The 20,105-nt window shown below is 38.9% G+C and overlaps 2 protein-coding genes across 2 annotated transcripts; one reads left to right on the forward strand and one right to left on the reverse strand.

Moving 5' to 3' along the window:
* Window positions 1-1,820: 1,820 nt before the first annotated feature.
* On the reverse strand, window positions 1,821-7,577 carry LOC110746842 (uncharacterized). Its single transcript, XM_021947074.2, has 5 exons — window positions 7,029-7,577; window positions 4,731-5,436; window positions 3,432-3,801; window positions 2,406-2,803; window positions 1,821-2,077 (listed from the first exon to the last, which is right to left on the reverse strand). Exons 1-4 carry the CDS (start codon window positions 7,270-7,272, stop codon window positions 2,753-2,755), a joined length of 1,371 nt encoding a protein of 456 aa, XP_021802766.1. The 5' UTR covers window positions 7,273-7,577; the 3' UTR covers window positions 1,821-2,077; window positions 2,406-2,752.
* A 4,675-nt stretch (window positions 7,578-12,252) lies between these two features.
* Window positions 12,253-18,183, forward strand: NFU4 (NFU domain protein 4). The gene is made up of 6 exons (XM_088249523.1): window positions 12,253-12,569; window positions 12,931-13,092; window positions 14,597-14,772; window positions 15,867-15,970; window positions 16,099-16,210; window positions 17,814-18,183. Exons 1-6 carry the CDS (start codon window positions 12,356-12,358, stop codon window positions 17,880-17,882), a joined length of 837 nt encoding a protein of 278 aa, XP_088105649.1. The 5' UTR covers window positions 12,253-12,355; the 3' UTR covers window positions 17,883-18,183.
* The last annotated feature ends 1,922 nt before the right edge of the window (window positions 18,184-20,105 follow it).

Below are 20,105 nucleotides of genomic sequence, written 5' to 3' on the forward strand. Positions count from 1 at the left end.
CATCTTCGCATATAGGGAACAAAACAAGCACCCGGGAAACTATACCGACTTGAAAACAAGAAACACCCATCTGCAAAGCCCCCTTGTCTGCCTTTTTCATGTTTTGGAACTTGAAAGAGCACCTTTGATAAAGTTGGAGTTTTTCACGTAGAAGAGGGGAGTATTGCACGTAAGGGTGAGCATTGCACGTGAGGATGACTTGTTTATAGGAAGTTCCTCGAGGGACAAGGAGGAGAAAAATGTGAGAACTAAAAACAATGGAAGACATGGTCTAAGACAACGAAAACAAAAAAACAAACACGCATGACAATGATGCAGCCTCAACACCATGCTTATGCACGTGTTGCGGAGTGACTACCTAAGGAAAGAACTACAGTACAGACCCATATGGCGAGCTGGATTATATAGCTTCCTAGTCAAACGTTTAGTGGCTTAATATATATATAACTTTCATTGAGAGATCTTTTAAATTAGTTTATTTGAGGAACACCCTTGTAGAGCCCACTCAGCATTGTATTTCACTAATCCAAACCGTCTATATTTAAGATAATCATTCAAAGATCATCTCTATAAAAAAAAATCACTTGAATCTAATATTGTTTAACCACTCAATTGTGTTACTGAAATTTTAGTACTTTCTTAAAGTATCGTGTTCATTGATTTTGTAGTGCATTAGTTTGTAGTTTAAACATGACCACTTATTCGAATTTTAGTAAATCTCAACTTGTGGGGTGTATGAATTTTAAACTACAAACTAATGCTTACCCTGCCCTAGGACTCGTATTTTGTTTGTACACAATCAATGAAGGCCTCACCGACATATGTTGCAACGTCTTCAATAGCATGCTCCTATTTCGTCTTTCTTAAGCCTGTAACATATTTAGGTCAACGGAGAAAACGTGTCCCTCATCTGATGATGCAGGGGACCCGTCCAAGCGGGGTAGACAATCTTCTCTCAAAAAGAGACAGACCAGAGATGACTGGGAAGGTATTCGGTTCAAAAAAGATACAACAGTCAGAACAGCCTCAGCCAAATACTTGGAGGGGCGCACTGCAAGGAGGGTCCTTTTAAGTAGATGACTCGTCGGGCCGTCAGAGCGGGACTTTGTGCTAGTGCAGGTGAAAGTTGCTTGACCATTAGGGAGAGGAAGATTAAACTAGCTCGATCAAAAGTAGGGACTCACTCGATGGCTTTTTTTGGAGTAATGAAAAAATTCCATTGCATCCAAATCAACCTACGATCTAAACTAGCTCAATCAAAGGCTGGGATTTCCCTTCATACGACGGAGATGCTGAGCTTAATAGGAGCAAGAGACTTGGTGGCAACAACCAGAATGAAATATTATTTAATCGTGGAAATGTCATGTCAGGTGCACCGGCTAATGATTCCATTTTTGATAAACATGTGATTCGCATCTTGCTTTCAAAACATTTGCTACTACAAGCTGTAAAAGCACCATTAGTGACTCTTAAGAGAGCAGTGCGCTTTCGACCAAGAAACAGAGCAGTGAGCTTGCATACGGGAAATAAAGCAACCTTCTTTTGACAAACATCTTACAAGCCCCTGTAGCTACACCCAATAGTGAATTCTGACCTACTTTCTCGGGCACATTGTGTCCAAACTCGAAATACTTGTCCGGCAAAGAACACCACACCAAAATGAAAAAATTTAGGTAGTCACAACCAAAAACTTTTTAGATTCATGCGATATCATTGGATGCAGCCTGAAAAACAACATGTCTAGAGTGCACACAATTTAACGACCCACAGACCTGGCGAGGGTTTTAGAATTGCTACAACAGATAATTATCACATTCAAATAAAACAAAGGTGGTCATAAAAATAAATAAATGCAGACCAAAGTGTTATATGATACATGATGCAGAATGACTTTTTTTTTTATTTTTTTCTGCAGATTGTTTTAGTAAAGCTTTAAAAGTAAACTATAAGATCTTTTGTCAGAACAACCTGGATGTAGACCAAAGCTCCCAGAGGCATACAAATAGCTTTATCTTCCTATTCGCACTCCCTCTGGCTCTTCATTGTGCTGCTTACTCTCTAAACAAACTACCAAAGCCTGCAAAACAAAATCCAAAGCGATTTGTTCATGCTTCTATTTAATGAATATATACACAAAAGTCTATCCAAGGAGAAGTTGGAAACTGGCATATCAACTGCGAGATCAGATCATCCTATCCACTGTCACCTACTGTGCATCTCATCGTCGGTGCAAGTACTCAAGTTTTTTCATAAGATGATGCAAGTGTTCAAGTTGGATCTTCAATAAAACACCATTCTGGGTGGTGTATGAGCATGTGTGAATGTGTGTTTGTGTTGTGTTTGTGTTTGTGTTTGTATTTGTGTGTCCATATATACATGCACTCATGCGTGTCCTGAGAGCATACCTTCATCCAAGCAGAGCACATACTTTCCCAGCTCTGTTAAAATTCTTCTAGATCATCGTCTTCGTCATCATATGGGGTAAACAAAGCTCTCAAAAGAGCTGATTTAGATATATTTCCAGAAACGTGGAGCTTCTTCATCATTCATCATGGATGGGAGAAGCTTCCATTGCAACCAAGGAAGGGGGGAATGGATGATGCAGGTGTCCATAGAATTGATCCATCCACTCAAGCCCACCTTGGTTCTCTATGCCTGCACTCCTGCCAACTGAAATATGTGCGGCTCTCACAGCCCATCACACTTTATGCTCAACTCTGAGCAGGCAGGGTGCAGGCATGGCCCCTGCCCCTCACCGGGGCCGGGCTAACCCAAAACTTGCATCAGGTTGCTGTTGATGAGACTGTAGAAAAACAAGCATCATATTACAAGCAGTCAAAACATGTGGAACCTGCTACTTAAGAAGCATTTTACTAATAAATAAAAACTCTCCACAATTTTTTATTCATCAACAGGGTTTTTTATATTAGAATCACTGCACTGAAATTGCAATTTAATATGCATATCTGTGGTTCTACTTTAGATTACTATTTTCCAAGATTAGCAGGAGGAGAAAAAAAATATATATTTAAAATTAATTGAACACATCACCAGTTTTATGCCAAAGGTTATTCAAGGGAAGCAATTAAAAAAACATCTTTTTCTTTTCGTACACTAGGATTTTAGAAAGAAAAAAAAAACTTGATGATAAGGCTGAGGCTACTTCAATGGCTGATAATAAGCCAGTTGGTATTAAAAATATCATAATATGGACTGAAATTCGAGGTAAAGACCACAAAAGGAATCCATTAGCACTATACAATGAAGTTGAAAACATTTAAAAGGAAAAAAGGATATGGTCCCCCTTCCTCGAGAAAAAGTGATCAGAAGTCTCACATTCCGCATTTTAAAAAAAAAAGAGATTACATCTTCAACAACAAATTAACAAGATTACTAAAACACTAGAGAAGATAGCTGTTAAATCGCCACACCTGTGAAAAAGGTTGGTGCATATGTTCATGAGGATGGAGAAAGGGCATTCCAGGGCGCTGACAAGGATACTGGGATGAATGCAGATATATGCCAGATGTAGATCGCGCACCAACATGATTCGCATTAAATGGTGTGATTATAGTCTCTGGATGACCATAACCAATTCCTGCAGGGACTGATGGTGCAACCCAAGGCCCAGGTAGGTGTTGTGGAAGAGGACGAGGCTGATGTTCAGTAGAAATCTGAGGCCTATGAGCAGCACCAAGTTGAGGAAATTCGGTGTTGTAGTTCAATGCAGGTGTATACATAGGCTGGATGGTATACGGTCCACCAGTGAATCCAAACCCAGGATCGAATCTTTGCATGTACCTGAAAAAATATTTTATTACCGGATTTACTCTCATCCTGATCCACCATAGACCATAAAACTTTAGCTAACTATAAAATAACAAAACTAAGTACACTTGGAGCTATACAACAATGCATGCTCCAGAACAATTTTCTGGTCTGGGCTACATGGAAAACTTGATAGACAACAACATTCTACCCTTAAGTTCTTACTTTGTTGGCTTCTATCAATTATAGCATTCATTATTATTATAAGTAGAGATGGATAAAAAAAGTACAGAGGGGAAATATCAGAAAGCATATTTAGGAGTTTGAAACATGTATTGGCAGATTGTCCACAAACAACAGAGGTCACCCTATGGATGAAAGGACAGACTTCAATACTGACAACAATAACAATGTTCATAAGGAACCAATTTTCCATGAATAGATAAGATAATCTCATTATCTTTTTTTTTTAAACAAGAAAATCATGTTAAAAGAAAAGAAAGGCGGTAGCTTAAGTAAACAGCAAAACTTAACTGGACCACCTGACCACAATAAAAATTATGAAACAAGAGTTGGCCTCCAAAGACAAAAAATTCATGGTCACCATATGGATGAAAGGACAGGCTTCAATACTGACAACAATTACAATGTTGGTAAGAAATTATTTTTTGCATAGATAAGGTTATCATATTATCTTATTTTCTTTTGTTTACCACAAAAACAAGGAGAAAACCATGTCAAACAAAGAGAAAGACATTAGCTTAAGTAAATAGAAAACTGAATGGGGCCACCCGACTGCAAAAACAATTATGAGACAAGATCTTGACTCCAAACAATTTTCTTAGATTAAACAGAAATTATCTCCTTCCCAAGGAAAAATAAAAACAATGTTCCTGCCATGACCCCTTCCAAAGAAAAAACTGGGAGGCGAAAAAAGCAAATACAGACAATGTATACCATACCTGTCATAGCTCCGGTCATAATCAGGGTCCTTCCGATCAATCTCACGATCCCTAAATATAGCTACCCTATTATTTGGTTTGTACCGCCCAACTGGCTCCTTCTCTGGCCTACTTCTAGCTGTTCTACTGCTACTTGTTGAGGACTCAATTAAACCCCTACCAGAATGTAAATCAGAAACACTTGACTTATCTTCCACCTTTGGCATCACCAAGGGAACGTGTTGTGGAGTATCCTGCAGTCTTGGTTCACTTTCTGATTTCCCACTTGAACTGCCACTCATATTAATACTCGAATTAAATATTCGTGCGCGAGCCCTGTTATACTCTTCTTTCCGTTCTTCAACAGTTTTGGAACTGTTTGCTTTTGCCGAATTTGAATTTGCATTGTTGGCAGTCTGTGACCGTTTCTGTGGCCTCTGTTTTATTGCAACCTTAGTAACACCACCGTCTTCTGATGGTAAACTAACAGGTATGTCTGCAAGGCGAATCTGAGGGAGTCGACACTCAGAAGTTTTACGGACAATAATTCTGGAACCAGAGCCATCAGGTAAATTATTATCTAATAAAACCATTGACTGAAGTGAATAATGCTGAGCCACACGGTGTGCAGCCAAGCGTAAATAAGAAGTGGGCAACTGCTGAAACTCTAGCTGCTGCTGAATAGGATCACGGATAAACTTCTCAACATCTTGCTCCATCCGTAAAACTGCACAAGAAGATATCTATGAAGTTCATTATTATGAAGAGATAAATCCAAACAAGACAGCACATCCTGACTGCATGAACCAAACATATCATGACAGCAACTATGATAAAATAGCAATGAATGAAGAGGATGATGAGGATGATGAGAAGTATAAAGAGAAAAGAAGGGTGCAATTATTATCACAACATCTTCTAGGTCAATCTTTTTCATTTCTTGTAAAATAGTGTATCACATTCAGGCTTTACTCTGCATCTTGAGCTTAATTATGATTTAAAAATATCAAGGAACATTTTCAATCCATAGTTTAGTACAACTAGTAGAAAGTGTACTGTTGGACAAACACAAAACAGGAGAATCTCGAGAGCCAGGAGGGCGGGGTGAAAATCTTTAGATGCGCACACACTAATATTTTACATTGAAAAATCCATGAAACAGTTATGTTGTACATATGGACTTCTAAGTTAACTGTTTCTAAAGATCCCAAGAAATAAGGTTTACATCTAGTTCATTGGCCACACTGTTAGAAGTTAGCATGGAGAGTTGAACGAATTTCCCTTTTGCCAGTTCCAGCCTTGCATTTTTTTACAGGTGCGTGCAAGATTTTATTTCTATCACAACAACAAACCATCCTTCAACCCTGAACGTACACACATTTCTCCCTTTATTCCACATAAATTCATGTCAAATACTGCAATGCAATTTGATAATGTATAACAGTAGTCACACTCTTTCACCGTCAACAGGGACGGACCCAACCATAGGCTGACCTGGGGTTTACCGTACAGCCTACCCCACTTCACGCATCAGTCCTTTAACATGTTCAATTTTCTTGGCGAGTCATTTTATTGGTGGAATGTTAGCAAAAAAATTATTTTATTGGTGGAATCTTACAATTTTCTTTAATCAATTTGTTGTTACTGAAATTTGGGGATTTTTTAAGGTTCATGAAGTATAAATTAGGGATTTTCAATTCAGTGTTATGAATTATCAATTAGGGATTTGCAATTAAGTTTTGTAAGTAAGGTAAATTCCGTCCCTGACCGGCAAAGCTATTACACCCTACAGAATCTTAAAATAGAAAACTGAAGGAACTCCTGAGTCTGTTTTGATGCGCATGTACATTAAAACATCCAAAAATAATAAGGGAGAGCCATTTAGTCAAGAACTGGAAGAGATGTTATATCATGTGATCTTCATCTTTCTTGCTTTCCGGAGGTACGAAAGCCCTCTAACGATATCAGCTCAAAATTTGAATGGAAGTGTTCATCCAGTAGCTTATTACTTTTGCATGTGTCTTGATTTCTGTTATTCATTCATGGATAATGCACCCCATTAAAGGACATACCTTCCAATAGAGAGAACATTTCAAGGTCAACGAAAATGACATACTAAACCAGTTGCATACAACCCATCCAAAGACAAACATACTAAACCAAATTACCCTAATTTTGATTCAATTTCCCCTGCACTTTTGAAGAAGCTTAAGAATAATCTGACGGTCAAAACATGAACGTGACTTTTTTGGTCGGAGTAGGCAATTATAGGAACAAAAACACATATATCAAACTACCTAATACTTAGGTGAAGCTTACTTGACAGGCGCTCCCTAGGGTTTTGCAAGGCCTCGCGAAGGAATTGGTCGACTTGATTGAGGGCATCCTCGGAAAACTTATCAGAAGCATCAGAAGCCGAGGAAACCAAAGGCGAGACATCGTTGAGGTCTTGGGGCTTGGAGTCTTTGTTGGAGGAAAGCATAAGGCGGTTCATGGCCTCGTCCAAACCGGCGACCTCCCATGACTCTGGGGCTCCGAGATCCTCCACCACAGAGCCCTCCATAGCCAGACGATCCCTCCTCCCTCCTTCTCTCTGTCCCAATATACGTACGAATACGCAATCGAAAGCAAAGGGCAAAAGACGAGGCTAGGGTTTGAGGATGGTTGGCGAACAATTCATCAAAGGACGTATGTGTCCTCTGAGACTGAAACCCCAACGAGATTTTGGGGTTTGGATTTCATGTGAATTTGGGGGTTATTCTAGGGTTTCGGGATGAGAACGAAGAGAGAGAAAAATAAACAGATAGAATGAGATTGAATGGGATTTAAAGAGGAAGAGAGATAGGGTTTGAGTTTGACGATGGATGGCGTGTTTTTGCGGGTGGGTGGGATTTTCTTTCTCACGTACCACGTGGCCTTTTCCGTTTTCTATTCTTTCTTTATTTTTCGACAAATTATATGAATTCGTTTAGATAGCCACTTTTAAAGTGACTACTCCAAGGCCCCGTTTGGTTCACGGAATGGATTTAAGGGGAAATCATTTCCTATGTCATTTCTCAGAAATGGGAAATGGAAGATTTCTTTCCCACGTTTGGTGATGCCGGGAAAGTAACTTGGAGATTTCACTTTGTTTCCTTTCCCATGTTTATTTTGAGTAAGAATTGAAAACAAGGTTTGTATAATTTTCCAATTATACCTATATTAAATCAAATAAAAAAAGAATGCATTTAATGCTACATTGTAATTCTAAATTGTTAATTGGGACAAAATGGTCATGAAAAATGTGCATTGAATGTTGGCTCATTTTCCCAAACTTTCCCATAAGGAGGGAAAACAAAACCCAAGTTGAGAGGATGGCTTCACTTTCCCCCCTATTTTCCCAAGTGCCAAGCTGAAGGATTTGGTAGGGAACAAACACATGTGAAGACACCTTGAAAAAACGCGTGAAGAAATCAACACAGCAAGGCCAGCAACCGGTCGCACGTTACTGGCGACCGGTCGCTACTACCTGGCGACCGGTCGCTTGCTGCGACTTCCATCTTCTTCAACTCTGCTTCAAAACGATCGGTCGCTCCTTCCTAGCGACCGATCGCCTCCTGCTTCACCTACATACTAATTGTGAGCCAATTTTACAACAATCTCTACCTTTGTGAACCATTAATCACCCGTGAATATTGTTAACCTCTAGAACCTCTTCAAATCTCTTAGAAATCGTTCTAGTAATTTCCAAGAGCTCCACCATGGCAATAACCCTCTTGTCTCAATGCACCTTTGGTGGAAGGTGCTCCACCCAATTCTAAACTTGGGTAACCTGGACCTCTTTTGCAGAAGAGAGATCCCCCATGCCAAATTCCTTACTCCATGCCTTTCTGGAACCTTGAATCTTAGACATGCCTTGATATGCCAATTGCATACCTATCCTTTGTTCAATAAATCCCTACTTAGCTAACTTTGCTCTTGGATTTAAGAACATATCCCTTTTCATCAATGCACCTCTCCAACTTTCCCGCTTCATGCTCTCTATAGCACTCCGAAACGTGGCTGGAATTTCTTGGTCCATCCATCCAAAACCTAGGAACTGTTTGATGGATTCCTTGGGCCCGGACCTTGTAATTGATGATGGCTCCACCTCAAGTAGAACTTCTTTGTGAGTTTGTTGTTGTTGCCCTCCTTCTTCAGCCCTTGTGTCAAGCTCTACCTCAAATGGAGTCTCTTCCATCACCACCTTGGCAAGAAGCTTCTCTTCAACAACATTCTCCCCATCATCCCTTGTCTTGACTTCACCTTTGTGGATCTTTTCCTTTGACTCCACAGCTTCTGCACCTTTGAAATCAAGCACCTTTGATGATGAACTATTAGTCACACAACCTTGACTAACCTTCCTTGCCCAACTTGTCTTGAGCAAACCTGTAGCTGCATTATGTTGAATCGGCTCCTTGATATTAAGATATGTTGTCTACTCTTCCTTGGTACAATTCTATGCACCTCCTGCAAATGTACCACTCAAAAGCTTGTATGTGTTATTTGGTTGAATCTCCCCCCTCATAACCACAACAGAACCTTGTATGACTATGAGCTTCCCTCCTTCAGCCTTGTAAGAACACCCTTCTCTATCCAAAGAGCCAAGAGAGAGTAGATTCATTCTTAGTGCAGGTACAAACCTTACCTCACTAAGACTCCAAACTTCACCATCTTGCAACTTGATCTTCACAGTCCTTATGCCCAAAACTTCACATGTAGTTTTGTCTCCCAACATAATCTTGCATGCCTTCTTAGCCTCATATGTGTCAAACATTAACTTATTTGCACACACATGATATGAGCACCCGGAATCTAATATCCAACTTGAAGTAGAACTTTTACCCGAAGAACTTGCCATGTTTTCCCCGTTACTATCCTCCGTAACCGTCAAAAGTTCATCACTTGTGTCTTCATCGCACATGTTGGCTAAACTTTCGGCTTTCTTCATCTTCTTCTGCTTCTCCTTCCATACCAGACAATTCCGCTTCCAATGGTCCTTAGACCCACACTCGAAGCACCCTTCATTGTCCTTGGACTTAGCATTCCTTCCTTTGCTTCTCTTGCCTTCACGCTTGCTTGAACGGTTCCCTGCAAATAGACCCGCATCTTGAGAGTTCTCCTCTGAACATTGGGACATCCTATGATGCGTCATCACATCTTGCACCATTTCCTCAAAATTCAAAATACTCTTCCCGAACATAAGCATAATCCGAAAGTGCTCGTGCATACATGCTGAATAAATCGGTCCCTCACTACTTATGGGGACATGCTCTTCTCTCTGCAGTCTATGTAATTAATCGGGTGCCTAGTAGTGTTATGGATTTTCAGACTCCACTCGACACCTTGGCTCGTCACGTCTCTCTTCCTACCGTCCTCAAGTTGCCTTCTCGCATCTTTGGTTGTGTTGTATATGCTCATGTTCCTTCTCATCAAATGAATAAGGTGGATCCTTGTGCCATTCGATGTGTGATCATTGGGTATGGATAAAATCAAAAGGGATACAAGTGTTACCATCCTCCCACTCACAAGCTCTTTGTCACCATGGATGCCACATTTCGTGAGGATTTGTCCTACTTTGAAGCTTCCAAGCCCCCTTCTCTTCAGAGGAAGAGGAGTGAAGAGAAGGATGAAAAAATTCAAGAAAAAATTCAAGACTGCCATGAAGCGACCGGTCGCTAGCCAGAAACGATCGGTCGCCAAGCAACCTGTCCAAAAATGACCGGTCGCTCAGAACTCAACGACCGGTCGCTTTGCTCCAGCGACGACGAAAATACAAGCTATCCCAAAACGACCGGTCATCTAGAACCTAACAACTGGTCGCTTTGCTCCAGTGATCTCGAAGGTGTTTTCTTGGACAACAATGAATGTACTGAAGAAATGTCGTTCTTATTCAGTGAAGACCCCGAAGGAAACAATCCAAATGTCTGCAATGATCAACTACAAAATACAACTTCTCTTGCCCTACCATCGGACCAATCGTCTCGTGATGAAGAAACACTCGAGGTATTTTCCGAACCACCTAACATTGCACCATATACTCTCCCACGTAGGACCATTAGAGGAAAACCTAAACCTCAATATTGTTCTGACCTTACTGCCAAATCGAAATACCCCATTAATAAGTCCTGCTGCCTGAGGGCCTTGGAACCCCAAAAAGCTGCGTGCCTATGGATTCAGGCTGCGGAAGTTTCACCAAACAAGATTAAATGGAAGAAAGTGAAAAAAAGGGGGAGGGAGGCTTGACAAAATTAAGGGCTTCCAGCGCCTATAAAAGGAGGCACTTTCTACCCAGCAAAACAACTCACCTGGGTTGCTACAAGCCTCCCAGCAACCATGAAACTCGATCGAAGGCAAGCATCCCCTCTGGAACCCTTCAATTTCATGCTCTCTTCTTCCAACTTCTTCCTTTCTTTCCCATAAACACATCCAGAGAGAGCAAGCATCACCTCTCATATCTGGAACCCTTCGATTTCAAGCCATGTTCTTCCATTGCTTCCGTTTTTCTCTTCTGTCAAGCCACCCAGCAGCCTAACGAAGCTTTCTTCAAGCTGCTGGAAATCTGCTAAAGTCACCTATGCTTCCATCTTCTTTCTTTCTTTCCCATAACCCACATCCAGAGAGCAAGCATTATCTCTCATATATGAAACCTAGCAATTTCGTGCCATATTCCTCCATTTCCTCCCATTTTCTCTTATGGCAAGCTATTCCAGAGCTTGACAGAGCTTTCGTCAAGCTGCCGGAAAATTACTCAAACCACCCATTGTTCTTCCCGCATCTCTCTCTCTCTCTCTCTCTCTCTCTCTCCTCAACAAACCCTTTTAAAATCCCTTCTCCCCACACTTAGAGCCTCTGTTTCTCATAGGAAACCCAAGCCTTATCTCTCTCATGCTAAACTCACGAATGCTCAGCTCCCATGCCACAAGCTTCTCATGCCTCCATAATATTTATCTGCAAGCAATTGTCTTTTTTGTTGGTGAAGATAATCAGGGTGCTTCTTAAGGCTCCGCTACCCTTTTGAAGCATTCTTGGGGTCTGATTCTTGAACTCAGACATATGGGGTAATTTCAGCCATTCGCTCTTTACGACAACCCAGGGCCATCTGTAGCTGCCAGAACGAAAAAGCCCCCCATAGTTGTAAATTGAAGGAAACATAAAATTAATACATTTAATAAGGATAAATTTGGGAACAAAAGATATATTGTCTAATGCATTAATGTCATTGTTTTAAGTGTAGAAAAAGTGACACATGTCATGAGGAGAAATGATAAGGTCCAAAAAAAAAGGTTAGAGAGAAGGTTACTAGCATTTCCTTTTTTTAGTATAAATAATTTAAAGGGGGGTTTACACAAATATTCATTAGATGTTTGGGTTCTCTTTTTTTCCTTTTTCAGGAGAGGTATTTATCGGTAACCTTTCAAAACCGGTTTTAGAATATTTAGAAAAATACATGTAATCCCACGTGCTTCCCACGTGACTTTTAAGAAAATACTGTATGTAGCGTTACAAGAACTCGTTCGAGCAGTCCCTTCCCTTGCTCTGCTGCGTTTCTTCCTCCTCCAAAAGAGAGAAGGGAAAAAAAAAAAAAAAACCAGAAACTCCACCGCACAGAGGCAGAGAGTGTTGGGATGAGAGGGTTACGAAGATTGGTTGGACAAAGTCTTTCATCTCACAGAGGATGCGAAGCTTCTGGACAATTTCATGGCTTCCGATTCATCTCTCGCCGGGCCTATTTACTATCTGCTTATTCACCTGCCACGACGTCGTATCAGGGTCGCCATAACTCCCCCTTTTCGTCTTCTGAATCTCCTTTCACTTCTATGAAATGGGGCTTTCTCGGTGGTTAGTTTCTTATTTGTTAAACTTGCAGTGCTTTTGGTTTCTGGGAATATCGAGAAAAAGAAAAGGGAGTCGAATTGAAATTGAAATTTTATTCATTTTTGTCTAATATCTAGGAAAATGAAGGAAATGAAAAGAAAATGGTTTTCTGTTTTTTATTTTTCATTTTCAATATTCCATTTTATCAATGATCATGGGTTTTTCAAGCTAAGATTTAATTTCATTTGGAAATTGGAGGAGGTATCATTTCATGTCACTCATAAATTTGACATAAATTAATAAAAAGAAAGTAGTTTGGCTTGGCCATCCTCAGGTTGAGGTAATAACTAGCTTCAGATTTAAGTTTGGCGTTGCTTTTCCACAGGGCAGAAGAGAAGCATGTTTATTCAAACTCAATCCACACCCAACCCTGCATCTCTTATGTTTTATCCTGGGAAGCCTGTTATGGAAGTTGGCAGTGCGGACTTTCCGAATGCCCGTTCGGCCATGAATTCAACACTGGCCAAAGCCCTTTATGGAATTGATGGTAAGATTGATATTCCCATTTCTAGTATGCAGCGTTATCCTTTTCCTTGTTGTAATTTTTCTTTTCAGGAGGACAATGCCTGCAAATTAATTTAACTTTAATATGCCCTCTTTTTATTGGTCTTCACTAATAATTCTTGAAAAGATACAATACTTTTAGCTTTGATTTGACTTCAAGGGTAGTAACAACTTTTTTCCTGTTATCTATGACTGCAGAACCTTTATTTTTCTACTTTCGGTGTATACGATTTAATTTCAATCTGACTAGTAGTTGAATATTGTTGTTATTTTAGCTCGGTTTCAAGAGAACATCTGAAAAGTGGAAAATAAGTTTGGTGCAGGCTAGAAGCCTATAAGTGTAAAAGGCAACCTTATATCAAAATAACTCCCAAAATATATCATTAAAACCCTCTCAAAAAATGGTTTTAATTGTTATGTGGGAGAAATCTGTCCTCAGCTGTTGGCTACTCTAGTTACTATTTGATTTGTAAATTATGTTTCTTTACTATTTGAAAATGGGCTGTATGGTTCGTATTTTTGGCTATGCTATGCTGTTCAGACATTATGCTGAGTTTGTTACAAAAATTTAGTTAAGTTGTGGAGTTATGTACTTTTCAGGTTTGGTGTTCGCTTCCAATTGTAATTAAGTGCACTAGAAGCCTATTTGTATTTAGCCGTTTTCATTTTTTTAGTTTATCAAGAAATTGATGTTAATATCTTCCAATTTTTTTGCCCTGGCTTTCTTTGAGTTCGAGTGACTATATGCTACTCAGTGAGGGACTTCTTCTGGGATCAGACGGGCCGGGAGTGTCATGGTTGTTGGAAAATGGCTTCCTGGTGTATACAGAGGGAAAGAAACAACTGTAGTTTAGAGAATTCAAACCGGGTGCTAAAGTGACCTTGTCTTTTTGGATCACGAATAGTTTTCCTCTGGAGCCATTGCATTTCGGTACAGACTGTTACTATAATCATAGGTCATGAACTTAACGTCTGGTTTGTTCTTGTAAACAAAAGTGTTATACTTATCCAAAAAGAAAAAAAAAATAATGGTTGTAGGAATTTCAGGGGCAGTAGTTGGTTTGAATGTTTCAAGTCTGATTTGAAGGGTTTAAAGCAGCTCAATAGATACGGAAATTATGGGAGGTTTCTAGGGTAGTTGGGAGAAGATAGGTATTAAGGACTAAGGCTGTTGATAATTGAGAAAAGCAAGCAGGTCAGTGCTGATACCACAAGTGGACAGTACTGATAGATTTTTCCCTGTAGGAATAGGAATTCACTTAGTAATTGATTCAGTTGGTACAATAACTTGACTTCATAAATTGTAAAGTAAGACCAAATGACCTATAAGAATGGTCAATTTCCGGCAATTTCTTCCACTCATTGAACTTTGTTCACTCTGGTTTAATTAGGTTTTTCTTCTTCTTATTTTCTCCTGAAATTTTAATTGCTCAGCGTTGTTTTGTTTGGTGATCTTATAAATCTAACGCGGGTTTCTTTTAATACAGGAATTACTCGAGTGTTTTATGGATCAGATTTTGTTACTGTAACAAAGTCAGAAGATGCTTCTTGGGATCTTTTGAAGCCTGAAATCTTTGCAGCAATCATGGACTTCTATTCTTCTGGGCAGCCACTCTTTCTAGACTCAAAAACTGCATCAGCGATGGACACTGCTATTCAAGAAGTATGTCCTGAAATTTAACTCCATGAACTTTTTTCAACTTTTGGGTCAACTTGTTGACAGAGTGTTCAGATCAGTGTTTTACCTTTTGATTTGAAGATATTTTTATTTAACTTCTTAAATAAGAAAGAATGTTGTTAGAATTTGTACGTGCTTTGATGGACTGTATATGCTTAGTGTTTACTCACCCCCAAGTGGGAGTAACATTCTAGGTTAGGAAGCTCCTTGGTGTTATTGAAGTTTTAGAATCACTTTTTTTATTTTGGGTGAAGTGTTGTTAGAACCATAGTTCAAGGAGTAACCTTGAGGCTTGTAGCTTTTGTTTGAGGCACCGTCATAAGTAACTGTGCCTTGATTTCTCTTTGTAACCATAAGCAAGTGATTTATTTTATTATAGCAGTTTTATATTAGACTTAAGAATGGGTGCTCTCCCCAAATTCAGGCCGACATCTATTATTTTGAGCATGCTAGTGTAGTATAACCTTATCTTACCCCATAATTGTGCCTTCAGAATCCTTTATATTTGACCTTACCAAACCCACTAATGGTGCTTGTAGTCAATCCTACCTCCGTCTTTGTTGACTCTGCCACGAAGCTATGGCACCACCAGGTTTTTAGATAATTCATATACTAGAAAACCCTTAAGAGGGCCTGTCAAGAAGAATGAAAGACTCTGCTAACCACTGCCTATTTGAGTGCCATAACACCTCAAGTTTACAGATAACTTATTTACTAGAAAACCCGAAAGAGTGTGCAGGGCTTGACAAGTAGAAGGAAAATGGAATTAAGCTTAACTACAATAACTTCATATGCACTTACTGAATGTCAAAGACCTTTGATTCTTTTTGGTGTAATTAGAGAACCATGGGCTGAGTCATCAATGGATCTAACTTTTTAAAATCCTGTGGAAACCTCAGTGATGAGGCATGCTGTATACAAGCATGTGGCTCTGATGGACAAAGCTGGTCAAGTTGAAAGAGCAGAAATTAGAACTGGAACTTTTGAGGATATATTTAACCATTCTTTAGTATTTGTTTTATCAATTCTTTTGTGCATAAATCTCAAATATATAACCATGTTGGTGGTTTCTGTTGCAGGATGATTCAGAAATTGTTGCAATGATCAAAGAATTGTTGGAGACTCGCATCCGACCAGCAGTGCAAGATGATGGTGGCGACATTGAGTATAGGGGATTTGATCCGTAAGTTTCCTTCATTTAATTTAGTCTTTTTAATGTAATATTGGAGAAGGCCGAAATTTTATTTCTGCTTCTTGGCTTTATCTCTTTGCTTCTTTTGTTTTCTAATTCTTTTTTTAATCTGTGTTTAGAGAAACTGGAATAGTTAAATTGAGAATGCAAGGAGCATGCAGTGGCTGCCCAAGCTCATCAGTCACCCTGAAATCTGGCATTGAAAATATGCTAATGCATTATGTACCTGAGGTAACAAGCAGCAAACATTTGCTTTCATTTTCAACAATGTGCATGCCTTTGCATTTGAATCTTTGTTGGTACGATAATGTTGAATCTTTGTTGGTACGATAATGTTGAATCTTTGTTGGTATGATAATGTTCAATCTTTGGCCACGCTACTTGGCGTTCTATACATGGAATAGTTAGGAACTTAGGAATGCTACTGTAAACTGAAGTATAACAAATCTACCAACCCTAGGGAGGCATCTTTTCTTCCACCAATCTAAATGCTCTCACTTTTCCCACTACTGGTTCCCATAAATTCAAAGAACATGGGTTAGCTGAATGGGGAGGCCCAAACATTTCAAAGACTGAGCTCTAATTTCACAGCTCGACCTCCTAGAAAGAGCCTCCAAACTTGTATCCTCAATGTTGTTAGCCGCCCTGTTTTTTGGTGTGTTTATATTTAGACCTAAGAGGATCCGAAAACTTTGAAAACCTAACCAAGTTCAAATAACCTCTTTCAGCACCGAAGTGAAAATAGTTTCATCTGCATTGGTGCAGGCATTCACATTCCCACTCCTAAAAAGTTCCTATCTTTAATCATATCCAAATAATCCCCCAAAAATTTCCATATAAAAATAAACCCCTTTGGTCAAGGGGTCTGTTCCCTTCCACGGTGGGCATGTTGCCTCCCTAATTTCATCCTCTTCAAAGGGACTTTGCAACTATTTTTCTCTCTCTGGATTAATTGGATACGATCTATCTCATCCACCTGAAATTTATCTCATCCTCAAGGGGCTATTCCCTTCAACAGTCGACCATTGCCCTTCTAAGCAACCTCTTCAAGCGGCCTTTCCAACCAGTTTGCACTATCAAGACCAATTGGACAACAATCCATTCCATCCGCGTAAAATCTGAACTCTCAGAGAAGCCAGTGACCTCATTCACAATTCCCTGCTTCGATCTCAATAGTATTGCATATCCTCCAATTAATTCATCAATTTGTTCACTGTTTTTTTTTTTTACTTCTGTTTGCTGTCTTATGAAATAGCTTCGTGTTGTTCTCCATTATTTGATTAATTTCTTTTTAGGTTTTGGTCTCCAACAAATTTCATCTTTTAGGACCTTTCCATCGAGTAATTTTAAGATGACGTCCTTCAGTCCTTGAAGCTTCACTATTGTTCCTTGATTCTATTCGAAATGGCATTTTGCCTCCAAGGCCTATTATGAATAAAACAAGAAGTTCAGTACATGTCGGATAGAACTACCTCTGAATTGTAAATAGAATTCAGTGCATATTGAGACTAATGTATCACAATAACTGTATTTTTAATAGTATTATATGAATACTAACTTATTTACACTTTAAGGATTTTGGAAACTATAATATAAAGTTTAATTTGACGAGGGAGGTTAGTTTAATCTTTTGAAATGGGCAGAGGTTTATGTACAAGCGATTTTGTATAATTTAAATTTTAAAAAAATAGAATGATCCAAGTGGCTCTAACAAGTGTATGGGAAACTCTGAACCAAGTCTTTGAAGAATTGCAACCCCCCGGCCCCTCTCTCTCCCTCTCTCTCTATTCAAATCAGATTTGTCTTTGTGTGACATAGATCTCGGCATTTGCAGGTCAAAAGTGTAGAGCAAGAACACGATGCTGATGATGAAGGAGCAGCACTAACGGGTCAGATGGAATAGAAACATATAATTCTGTGCAAAACAGGCGTATTATATAAAGGTGAGCTCAAGAGGTATTTGGGGTGTGCAATTCCTGTACAGGAGCAAATAAAGTTATTATAGTTAATTTATTAAATGGTAGAGCATTATGGAGTTATTGGTGTAGGTAGTTGCATCATAAGAATTTTGAGCTTGTAAGAACACTGTATAACAAGGGGAAGGACGATTGATTTACTGTTACCACTTCAATTTTTTTGTTCATTAGAAGTCTACTTAATATTCACATTGTCCCTGTACTGCTAGTTATTTATTTGTTTTCCTATATTGTTGCGTTGCACCATGCTGGTCTGTTGTTATGAGATGAACTATTGAATCATTTTTTATTCGTTCCGGTGGCTTTAAATCTGTCCAATATGTGCGATGAATACCTTGACAAAGGGACCGAGTGATTTGAAAATTTTAAGCGAATCTGCCATTTTGTGCTGAAGCATGTGATTTGTTCCTTGAGAGGTCTTGCCTTGGTCTGATAGTTGTGAACAGCTTGCTGCTTCTCCTTACAGTTATGCTATTTGCTTGTTCATATTTATCACTTAGTCGCTCATTTGTTGACTGGTCGATTTTGGATCTAAGAAGGGAGGGCTGTTAAACAACAAAATAAAAAATAAAACTCTTGGTTAGTTTGTGTTGTTTTCCCTTTTTCTTTTTGGGCAAGTGTAAGCATTGGGCCTGGGTCATATGGGCAAAACTAGAAATGTGTTTTAAAGACAATTTCATAAGTTGTAAATTTTCTGAATTACCCTTGAAACAAGCGGCTAAATTGACAAAATGTGACAGTAGGATCTAATTGCAATTACTTGTTGAGTTAAAGGATGTAATTGCCTCAAAAAAAGTTTCGAGACTTAATTAAAATTCGAGGTAAAGTTCAGGGACCTCTACAATTAAAATCCCATATCTTTAATAATAGACTTTTAACTTCCCTTTTTAATCGACAAAAGCTTTTGTTTTTTCTGCGAAAATTTGGTTGTGTTGGGACTCAAAATCCTACATAGGAAAAATAAAATATCCTAAGGTGGTTTAAGAGCCCTTGAACACCCTTCCTTTATCATTGGTGTTTAGGGGCAAGTTCTACCTATGAGCTTTTACTAGGGTAAAATGAATACAACACGACTCATTTTTATTTATTTATCTCACTCATCATGTTACAAGGCTTACATGCCTTTTTCGGGGTATATAAGGCTTTCTTTTGCCATGGTGATACGTGTGCTTGGCTGCGTGAGATAGTGCAGAGTGAGTTAGCAAAACACTAATAAGATGGACCACAGGAATCCTAGGCTGTGGAGTGTAGAGGTGTACTTGGAATGTTTCTGGATGACTTGACATCAGCCCTGTGTGGAACTTAAATAAGGGCCCTCGAATCATCTAATATGAAAATATTATAAATATTCTTTTTATCGTGAATTGATGCCATAAACCAATAAAAGTAATGAATACAACTATCTTCCATGAAGGCATACGTGGCTTAGTGGTGTTGTGTGATAAAGTTGTTCGATGTCATGGCGTCAATTCTTATTGGTGCCATTTATGGAAAAATTTTGTTATTTTGAAAAGAATTGTTATAAAGAAAACACAAAAACACACAAGTGGTAATCAAACCAACACCCCTAACAAATATAGAAAGGCGACAAAACTAGTTATGTTGTTTGCTCATATATATATATATATATATATATATATATATATATATATATATATATATACACACACATAAGAAAAATTTGAAGACCCTAAAAAAATTGGGGGCATGTTGCACACCATCAAGGCCGCCCATGATCACATGTACTTGGTAATTTTGTTGCTCGCATTTGTAATCCTTTTCCTTTTGGTGTGATGGACACATTGTCGGCATGGTCGATATTTCATGGATTTAAGATATAGTATTAATAAATAAATACTCGTATTGTAACATGACTAAACTAGTAATACCACGTGATGTAACAGTGTGATATACTCAATGAAATTTCTTTCATAAATTATGGGGCCTTTCTGTATTTTCTCCGAGCATGTTATAGATGAATCTTACAACTGAACTTAACACTAATGTTACCTATTTCCGGGTGCATACATTCATGTGTAATCATACTTATTCCTACCCAACACATGTGATGATGTGAAATATACAAAGCCCATGTCTACCCGACACAAAAAAAAAATTAAAAGCAATCCACAAAGCAAAGCAAAGCCAAG

This window comes from Prunus avium, chromosome 2, assembly GCF_965620075.1.
Source record: "Prunus avium chromosome 2, drPruAviu1.hap1.1, whole genome shotgun sequence".
Taxonomy (NCBI): domain Eukaryota; kingdom Viridiplantae; phylum Streptophyta; class Magnoliopsida; order Rosales; family Rosaceae; genus Prunus; species Prunus avium.